We start from the raw sequence: 10,110 nt of genomic DNA, 5'->3' as shown, positions 1-10,110 counted from the left end.
ATCAAACCCACTTTCTCCCCTCAACATACTCAGTGTGTTTGTGTGCTGCTGCGCCCCCTCTGTTACAACCCTCTCATCTTCCAGCTACTTTCTTCTCAGGGAGAGTCTGGTCTATGTCTTCTGATTACAGATAAAAGGAAAGAGATAAGAAAAATAAACATGTTAGCAGTGCACGTAGTTTGACTATTAAAGATGTAAAAGAAACCAATGTGCTCGGTGGTTATTTGTGAGATTTATCAAATGCATCAAAACAGTGGTTTTTATAAAATACACTCATTTCAAATTAATGTTGTGCAAGCTGCGCCTGATATTTTATGTCATAGTTTATTCGCGGTAATTATGCATGCAAAATGGGTTACTGTTTTCACAAAAGCAGTATTCTCTGTAAAAAGAAAAAAAAAAGAAAAAAAAAGCAAGCTCGTGTCTCACCAGTTCTCTGGTAATAAGGGGTGGACAGAGCTGACGCACACATACAGCCATAGTAACATTATAATTTCGGGTTTTGCTCCAGCTCCCTTTCAGCAGGAGCGTGACGCATGACGCATTGGGGAGGCGCGGCAAACTTTGCCCATAAATTCTCAGCCTGCGCTTTCCTGACTTCAGAGCGAGACGACGAGGTTATATTCCTCACATCCCTCCAAGGATTTAAAAAAGCAACTCTTGTCTCAGCACTGTCCACCCCCGGGTGCAACTGCTGCAAGTATGATTAAGAAGATGTCTCCATCCGAGAACGAGTTCGATATTCCGGCCAAGAATTGCCACAGGATGGTGATTCTAGGCTCCACCAAAGTTGGGAAGACGGCAATTATTTCTCGGTTTCTGAACGAGAGGTTTGATGACCAGTACACGCCAACTATTGAGGACTTTCATAGGAAATTCTACAGCATCAAGGGAGACGTTTACCAGCTGGACATTTTGGACACATCTGGAAACCACCCCTTCCCTGCAATGAGAAGGCTGTCAATTCTGACCGGTAAGTTGAGCTTTAAAAAAACACACCAGACTGTCATTTCATACTTAAGAATAAAGTTAATGCTTTGAACATGTTTTATTATTTTGTCTCTAACCTTTCTGCTCTTGTGGTTTCCAGGTGATGTGTTCATTTTGGTATTCAGTCTGGATAACAGAGACTCCTTCCAGGAGGTGCAGCGACTGAAGCGCCAGATTTACGAGACCAAGTCCTGCCTGCGAAACAAAACCAAGGAGAACGTGGACGTCCCGCTTGTCATCTGCGGCAACAAGTGTGACAAAGACTTTTACCGCGAAGTGCGGGAGGATGAGATCGAGCAGCTGGTCGGTGGAGAAGAGCAATGCGCTTACTTTGAAATCTCGGCAAAGAAGAACACTAACGTAGACCAAATGTTTCAGACTCTCTTTACCATGGCCAAGCTGCCTAACGAAATGAGCCCCGATCGCCACTGCAAAGTTACCCTGCAGTACTGCGAGGTTCTTCACAGAAAGTCCTTCAGAAGCAAGAAGTGCAAGGACGGGAACGCATATGGGGTTTTGGCGCCCTTTGCGCGGAGACCCAGTGTGCACAGTGACTTGATGTACATTAAGGAGAAAGCTGTTGGAGGCGGCCAGGCCAAAGAGAGAGGATGCACCATATGCTGACCCTCTCCTTGTTCAACAACATACTGACTTTAGGATCCAAAGCCTGCCTTTTTGCATACAAGCTGCATAAACCTAAACACTGTAGACTTGAGCCTCTGAGGCCCCACTGACATGTGATCCAAACTGTGTTGAGAAACACGGCGCACGTAGCTCAGCTCCTGTGTTTTAATGCAGCGCTGATAATGCTGTAAAATCTGCCTCTGCATTCGCTTGCCGAGAATGGCATTTGGAAAATGAAAAAAGTTTACATTTAGCTATTTTTTTACTCTGTGGAACTTGAATGTATTTTGCGTCATGAACAAATCTGAATGTGTATTTATTATGTCTGCGTCCTCTTTTTGTTTTTGCATTTGAGAAAATAAAACAAATTAGTACTTTCATAAACTCTTCTTCTTCTCTTTCATTTCAAGCACGTTTAAATAAATCACTGCCTACTATAATGCACACTTTAAGGTTGTTTTCCCCCTCAGTTATGAGAAAACTTCACAGTGAAATCAGCCACTTCAAAAACAAGCAGGCAGTTCAAATGTTACACGCAACACACTGAACTGATTATCAAACAATCTGACATATTTTTAAAGCTTAGATCAGATGTGACAAAATCTTGCAAGCCATTCCACTGCGGATTAAAACCTGACTAAGAAATCCCCCTTCAAGTGTCAAACCAACAAAGTGAATGATGGAGGACACTAGTGTAAATCATTGTGTACTGCTACTAGTCCAATTAAATACAGATTTGGGTGCATCGATTGTATACAATTATTTTTATTACACAAAGAAACAATATTTATCAAAACAAATACAAACAGAAAGAGTTCTTTTATAATTTGTAAAAATAGTACAAAATCAGGTTAATATTCCCCAAACCCTGAAAAACAAACCTCAAAAGATAACACTGTTCAGCTTGCATTGAAGGCTAAAGGAGGTTTTGATCTAATAAAGATCCAGCTCATCCTCGTGAATCTGCACAAACAACGAGCAGCAAAACACAACCTCCTTCCAGATCCACCGTCTGTTGTTTGGTCTGCGTTTTTAAGATGCCTTAGGCACGTCAAACATGCAGAGACTTTTGTATTTCTGCAGGAGCTGGTTCTTGGTGCGGACCTGCTCCCGCAGCGTCGCCAGCTGCTGCTGCTGCTCCAGAGGGCTGCTCTCGATCCCCGGCATGCTGCAGATCTGCTCCCGAGCCTCCTGGATCCTCGACTTCAGCTTTGCCAGTTCTTGGTGGACATCCTGGCTGTCCTTGTCCATGCTTGCAGGGAGAGATGATGTACATAAGGCAGCGGCAGTGTGATGTGTTATGTTTAGCAGGACACCCTTGCTATTTCCTGTTAGCATAGCTCTCATGAACATCTAACATTATCTAAAGCTAAAAACAAGATTAACATCTTCACCAAGACTACATACATGCCTAAAAGGATTGAGACGAATAAGGAAAAGGAGTCACATTTATGTGATGTGTGTTTTAGATTAGCCTTTCCTAGCTATCCCGGCTGTAGATTAACAGCTATCGTTAGGTTTAGCTAACAACAAGTCTAGCAGCGCCACCACATGCTAGTTTCAGGCGAGTTCATTCATTTCAGAGAAACCTATATAAACCTCGACGCCACCTTACCATTTGATAATGTCATGGACTAAAGGAAGCAAAGAGCAATCATCGCCTTCCTTTTCCAGATTCGCTTGAGCCACCGCCATCATCCCACGACACTTGCGGCGCAGGTAGTTTACGTCAGAAGTTATGCGATGACGTCAATTGACTGAGACCATAGACTACTGAGACAGGTTGTATTGTTGTATTGTCTTCTATACCATAGACAATACACACACATGATTTACATACAATAATGAATTCATCATTTCAGATAGTATATATATATCTGAAATGATGAATTGATATATATATATATATATATAATATTATATTATATAATATATTATATATATAATATAATATTATATATATATATATTAATTCATCATTTCATATATATATATATATATATATATATATATATATATATATATATATATATATATATATATATATATGAAATGATGAATTAATTATTGTACAAATCTGATAAATCACAAAGCTCACATGCTCTAACTTTACATCCCCACTGTTTGTTGTATGAACGTGTTGGATGGACTTCTTTGACCCTACGCAGACTATAAGACACTGGCATATTGTTATCTTCAAGACTCTTTTTTGTCTGCTGCTTTTATAAGAAAAAAGCTGTTTAAATTTTCTGCTCCCTTGGAACACATTAGAAAATGAACTGAATCTTAAGAAATGTTTAAGAGGAAGTTACATGACTTGGATGAAGAGAAATCTGGTTGTAGATGTTCTTTCTGATATGTTTGTGGATGACCCTCACAAAGATTTTTGCTCAGATCTGTTAATTGTCTTTCAATTGCCCAAGGATGTGTTTTTGTATTTGTATGGTTGGCTGCTCTTTGTTTATCTGAAACTTACTAAAGTTACTTGTGTTGCTGCTTGTTTTGATTTTTAATCTCAGTGAGTTTTTTCTTCTTGGTTAAATAAAGGTTAAATGAAATTGTTAAACATGGCATTGTAATGTATCTTTACTTACAGTGTTGTTCATCAGTAGCCCAACTTAACACATCCTTGATAGATCCTCTATTGAGTGAAACCCTGATAGCCTATATATTTCGTGTGAAATAGGCCACATATAATCTAATATTACACAGAACAAATCAACCTGACCGACGATGGCCGTGGGTAAACGCATAAAATACCACTTCCTAGCAACCCATGCCTATACCTAAGTTCAGCCTCCTATGTCTACAAGCGTGACCTGACAAAACGTGTGCCTATAGAGTGAAACATGGCAACCTGTGTAAACACCAGTGTGCAAGATGAGCACAAATGTGGTCTAATGGACTTCAATGACTAATACGGTTTATTATTGTGTAGATCAGTGGAGGGTTGTATTCAGGTCATTCATTTCCATTGGGGTATACGTCTTCATTTCCTGCATACATCCCTGCTCGTGGTGGTAATTACACTATGCTTCCCAATAAAAGGGAAACACTCTTAAAATAGGGTGGATGGATGATTCACATCATGCTCATGTCCCATGTGGGGTCAAAAGCAAAGTATGCATCATACGTTATGTCGTAAACATTACACGACCTCAATCTTTCCTTGTTCTGTAACTAAACAAGCTTTTGTGGTGCTAAACTAATATTGCTTTTTATTCTTTGTCACAGAACAGCAACAGGACATTCCTAAGATTTAGAAAAAAAATCTGGCATGGGATATTCAATGTTATCTTTTTTTTTTCCACTGAACATAAACAACAGTTTGATGGGAAATATGCCTGTTATGCCACCACCTGTATGCTTTACTGCGGACTAACACCTAAAGCCACATATTATTCATGCAAGAAAATATTACTAGGACAGAACATAAGTTCTAAATTCAGGTTGAACTACATCAAAAAGAGGAACACACTCATGAACTCCTGGAGTAATATGTAAACGCTTAAGACAAACAGAACCAGCGCTGAATTGATCATAACTAGCCCCAAACAATTGTACACTTGAATTATGCTGCTCTTGGCAGTAGTTATTGAAATGCCATGGTTCTTTATATTAATTCATTTTATTTTCCCTCTTAAGCTTCTAAACCTCACTGACCTATATATTCCCACCGCTATACATTCTCATCAAAAGATTGAGTCAGCAGCTAATCCCGCTGCCTTCACACAAACACAGACTGTGCACACATGAACACTGCAAGGACAAATTCTGATTAGTCGCTTCAGCAGAGAGACCACTATTACAGGGACACATCCTCCCTTTTAGACGTGAGGCTTATTTAACATTTCCTTTGGTCACACCTCCTGCTGAGTATAGCGTTGTTATTTTAAACAAACGCTTATTTCCAGTGTGAGAGACATGGTTATGTGTGTGCTGAAACTTGCAGAGTTTGAATACGTGACCCAGATTGAGTTGGAAGACCCAGATATATCATTATGCAGCGGAGGTGTTTTAGCATTTGGGTCAGGGGGAAAGCGTTTAAGACCTTACTTTTGTATGATTTCTGAAAAGTGGGCCATTTTTTGACCTACTAAACTCGCCCCACTGCCACACAAACCATTCAACAGGTTTCATTGGAAGAACCTGCACATCGTTGTTGCAGTTGGAATAATAATAGAACATGATATATCGATATAATATCGAGTAAACTCACGTGTGTGGGTACAATAAAGTTTGTAAATGTTCTGTCCAGGGAGGACACTCACTGCATTATTGTGAACACATTGAAGCTTTTATGTTACTGTTACAGTTTGAGTGACTTTGACCCCTTTAACAGCTGGGGAAGACAGGAAGAAGCCTGATTCCTCGCTGTCATGTTGGTCCGAATCACTGAGACGTCTTGTGCATAACACTTAATATGATGTCAGTATCTATATTTTTATTCCAAAACGAACACTGCAGCTGCCAAGAGAGAGGGGTGGTCTTCAATGTCCCACTTAACGTTTTATAACTGGACATGCCACATGCTGTTAGAGTGGCTGAGTCATTTTTTTTTGCTTGCAGGAGACCAATATTGATGCCTCGCACTGCCCATCTCTGTCTTTCGTCAGCCTTGAATGAAACAGCTCTGTGTCCAGCAAAGGTGTTTGTCTGTTTGAGACTGAAAAACTATCACCATTTGAACAACTCAGGGAAAATATACCTTCTAAAAATATTCTGACATTCTTCAGGGTAGCGAATTCATTAACAATCTTGATCTTCACATTTGAATTTCAATGTTTTCCATGTCACAATATGTGTGAACTACTCACGTAAAAGCTGCTCTGTGTGTACTGAACTTGCATTTCCCTGATTGTAGTCTACTCTAATAGTATGAGGTCTGTGTAGCTCCTGCATGGAAACTATGTATTAAAGCTTATAAAGAAGAATGACACTTCTGCAGAGAATTGTCAATAAAATAACTTGAGTTTTAAAAATGGAAAGCAAATCAGCCTCTGATGCAATTAAGTACACATTTTTTCTCATTGCAAATTCAATTCAATACAAAAGGAGCAGCAAAGACAGTGAAAGGTAGACAAAAAAATATATCAAATAGAATACAAAAATGTAAATAAAATGGATACACTTTTTAGTCTGCGTTGGAAATCAAGTTTTAAATGCACAAAAAGCCTTTATATATATATATATTAAGGGATATTCCCATGATCTTAAACCTTCTGTGCTTTTCAACAACAACAAATTAAAAAACAAAAAAAGATTTTACATTGATATCACTGCTCTCATCGTGCATCCCATAATAACTGTATTATTTGAAAGTGAAGATCGTTTATCCTGAAAATGATGCAAGGTTGAAAATGTAAGAAAGGCCAGTGCTTTGTATTACATCCAGCTCCAAATATATTCCAGAGAATGTACTCCATCGATGATGAACATGTTTTTGAAAATCATCTATAAAATGTTCAAAGTAAACATGTGTTTTATGACTGATGAGGTAATTCTGTATAACTTGGGTCCGGTTGACATCCAGCCATTTTCAGCTGAAGCCCAGCAGAAATCCTTTAATGGCTCTTTGCTGACGTGAATGAGCAGCTCAATTTGGCAGAGAGCTGGCAGGATGCAGATGTCCTCTCTGCTGATCTCTGTTCTAATCTTAACATACTTTTCTCTATAATTTAAAACAGTCTGTCACTTGGTCTTGATACGTCATTGTATTTGATATCTTTCCAACAAAACACAGTTCTTTGTTAAATTACCTGGCTTCCTTGAATCTCTTTTAAATTGCAGGACAGTTCCAATAGCCTTTGCAAGACTTTAATTCAACTGAAATTGGTCAAAATCATGTGAATCTGTGTCCATAGCAGTTTCTTGGAAAGAGACAATCAGAGAGTTTCTTCATGGGCAAGTAGCCAGTCAGCTGATTATCATTATTCATTCCACACAAGCCACATTTATTCCAACAAACAATGCTTTCTAGTCCTGGGTCCCAAAGGTCAGTGAAAATCCAAACTTTGTTGAACATGAATCACGAGTGGAGAGTGAGAAGAGAGCCCACATAATAGACAGTCAACATATTTGTGCGCTGTACTGAAGGTGTGTGTGTTTCCATCAAGTGAAAATCTTGCTTTTTTACACAAAAAAAAGAACAGATTCAGAGGTCCTTGCGAGGGCAAGGCCTTCGCCAAAGCCAATACTCCAGTCATGTGGTTTGCAAGTCTGCAAGCACAACTACTTTATACGTGTTGCCATATTTCCCAAATTACTGGAATTCTTTCAAAGACTATACTGCCACGCTGAAACTTCTTCGTCTCATCTATTCATTTCTTAGAGCCTTCTTCTAAATATTTCCCACTGCACTTAAAACTCCTTTGTGTTGGTGAATTTGGCGACACCTGTGGACAAAACAGTACTTTTAAGCTCTTTTCTAATTCTGTTATACATCTCCTCTACACCAATGCCAGGTGGGACAGTTACAAATTCACTGTATAGGAAAAAAAAGAATCCCTTCTTTGGTGAACTTATTTGCTTTTGAAGGTTATATGGAGACCTCTAGTTAAATTTCTTTTTCACAACTCTCTAAAAACTCCTCTAATGGGCTAGTAGTAGTAAATACTTGAATTAATCAAATAAGGCGAAACTTACATGAAAAAAAATAAAACAAAGAAACAGTGGACTTCTTGTCAAAAACATTGGCAAAGAAAAACCCACAAGAAAGGTTTTGAGGTTGCCTGTAAGCTGGATCCTGCACAAAAATAAAGAATTTTGTAACCTGCCAACATTTCAAAGACTCTTCCTTTGACAAAAAACTAAATACTGAACGAAGAAATTCAATACAACTCTAAATGATTGCATTTATCTCAGAACTCAGATCCAGCTCTGCCACAAATAGATTATTATTGCTATTGCTTGTCAATTGTTTTTATGAATACAGTTTCCTCGAAAGCAGAGGCTCTGTTGCATGGAGCACTGATGATCTCTTGATTTGAAACCAACCTCTTTACTGCTATGATTGCATTAAAGAAAATTCAACTCCCTAATGGCTAAATTGCCATAGAAATTATGCTCCTTGAGTGCTAAAATAGAGTTTAAGTGGTGATTTGCAGTTTAGTCTTGATATTAAATGACTGCCCTCATTGTTTACCAGCACCATGACAACCATTTATTTCAGCTGGGGACACGCAGCTGATTAAGATTGACTGATTAGCACATCTTTTCTGATCTCTGATTATCTCTGCGCTCATGTAGCATCATTTCAATAAACAAACCCGGTAAAACCTTTCAGAGGAACTACTGTCTGCTTTATGGCTTCCTTCCTTTCACTTAACTTCCAGTAAGTGACAATGTAAGTATAAACCCTGGCAGTTAAGTTAGTGACATGATTTATAGGCTACATTTGCACAAACAATCAAAGTCTGTCAAGCTGCTTCAAAGGAAGACATTATTCTACAAATGTCAGCATATTTGAAACAATGTGAAGTAGAACTACCACGAGCTCAAATAAGTCAGCATGCTTTACAGGAGAGACACATGAATGCGTGCTCCATACAGTATGTGTCCATGCTAATATAACTAAAGTATAATAGGCGTTGAAGGATATTTCATAGACTGTAGAGGAGGACCAAGGCGTCCTGACATTTGGTTTTGGGGTGCCATTCTGAAGTCTTCAGTCTAGCATTTCTTGTTGTCTAGTTCCTAAAAATGAGACTGAATCAATGTTTCTGGACATGAGAGTGGGATTGAAGTGGAGAAAGCACTGAGGCTAAAGCTAGCTTAAGAGAGGTGAGTCAGTAATTCTCAATAACTGTGATATTAATCAAGAGGCCACTCTGACCAGTGTAAATCTGGCCTTACACAAAATGGACTTAACCGTTGAAAGCCTCCTGTGTATACCTCAAACAACTCGTGATAATTTCAGGGTGTCGCGGTGGAGAGTTTGTATTTTAAAGGCTATAATCAAACGTGTATAAAACATGTAATCAAAGTGCTTTCAAAAAAATGGTTCTTTAAGAGGCGACTGCCATATTGGAAATACAATCTCATATTTCACTTTTGATCACAGGCAGAGACGTGGAGCTGAGGCGGGCCTTAAGCCTTTTGGCCACCAGCTACAATGCACCTATGAACTCAACCCCACCCCTGTTATGCAAACATATGAACAACTCTAGGGCTTGATAAAACCAGAGAAGATGAGTGTAAAAAAAGCATCACCCTCTCTGCAGTGATACAAAAATCGATAAATAAAAATTCTTCTTTTGAACCAGGCTGTAAAAGGATTATTTCTACAAGAAAACTGGGCATTGTAACGTTATGCCTGATAGGCCTTGGCATTTGTCAACCTTAGGTGGACGCTTGAAGAACAGCAGTTGTTTATGCAATTCTCCATGGGCTTCATTTTACAACATCAGAGGTTGTTGTGAGGTTTAAATGCTCTTAAATAATCCCTATCTTTGTTGTAAATAACCTTGCTGGTTGATGGGGCCATGAACTCCTCTC

At 38.9% G+C, this 10,110-nt stretch overlaps 3 protein-coding genes across 5 annotated transcripts in view; 2 read left to right on the top strand and 1 right to left on the bottom strand.

The window, feature by feature from the left end:
• The first annotated feature begins 492 nt into the window (after positions 1-492).
• On the top strand, positions 493-1,998 carry rasd1 (RAS, dexamethasone-induced 1). 2 transcript variants are annotated; one of them, XM_079367288.1, is made up of 2 exons: positions 493-973; positions 1,165-1,349. In XM_079367288.1, exons 1-2 carry the CDS (start codon positions 703-705, stop codon positions 1,245-1,247), a joined length of 354 nt encoding a protein of 117 aa, XP_079223414.1. In that variant the 5' UTR covers positions 493-702; the 3' UTR covers positions 1,248-1,349. The 2 variants fall into 2 exon arrangements, with proteins under 2 accessions (XP_079223414.1, XP_079223413.1); XM_079367287.1 differs by having other exon boundaries at positions 508-973; positions 1,091-1,998.
• Positions 1,999-2,418: 420 nt separating this feature from the next.
• med9 (mediator complex subunit 9) lies at positions 2,419-3,369 on the bottom strand. Its single transcript, XM_079367289.1, has 2 exons — positions 3,230-3,369; positions 2,419-2,866 (listed from the first exon to the last, which is right to left on the bottom strand). Exons 1-2 carry the CDS (start codon positions 3,310-3,312, stop codon positions 2,647-2,649), a joined length of 303 nt encoding a protein of 100 aa, XP_079223415.1. The 5' UTR covers positions 3,313-3,369; the 3' UTR covers positions 2,419-2,646.
• Positions 3,370-8,875: 5,506 nt separating this feature from the next.
• usp22 (ubiquitin specific peptidase 22) overlaps positions 8,876-10,110 on the top strand; it is a gene marked incomplete at its 3' end in the record, with an annotated part of 30,904 nt that continues 29,669 nt past the window's right edge. Inside the window, exon 1 of one of the 2 annotated variants that reach the window (XM_079366059.1) lies at positions 8,876-8,959. The remainder of the gene's footprint in view (positions 8,960-10,110) is intronic. The other variant, XM_079366060.1, reaches the window with a different exon arrangement.

The sequence above is a fragment of the Symphodus melops genome (genome assembly GCF_947650265.1).
Source record: "Symphodus melops genome assembly, chromosome: 17".
Taxonomy (NCBI): Eukaryota; Metazoa; Chordata; class Actinopteri; order Labriformes; family Labridae; genus Symphodus; species Symphodus melops.
Note: the sequence above shows the minus strand (reverse complement) of the source record. Positions and strands in the feature narration are given on the sequence as shown.

Coding starts and splice junctions, on each gene's coding strand:
- rasd1 (XM_079367287.1), top strand. CDS start 703: ATGATTAAGAAGATGTCTCCATCCGAGAACGAGTTCGATATTCCGGCC. Junction 974..1,090: donor AAGGCTGTCAATTCTGACCG/GTAAGTTGAGCT, acceptor TGTGGTTTCCAG/GTGATGTGTTCATTTTGGTA.
- med9 (XM_079367289.1), bottom strand. CDS start 3,312: ATGATGGCGGTGGCTCAAGCGAATCTGGAAAAGGAAGGCGATGATTGC. Junction 2,867..3,229: donor GTCCATGACATTATCAAATG/GTAAGGTGGCGT, acceptor TCTCCCTGCAAG/CATGGACAAGGACAGCCAGG.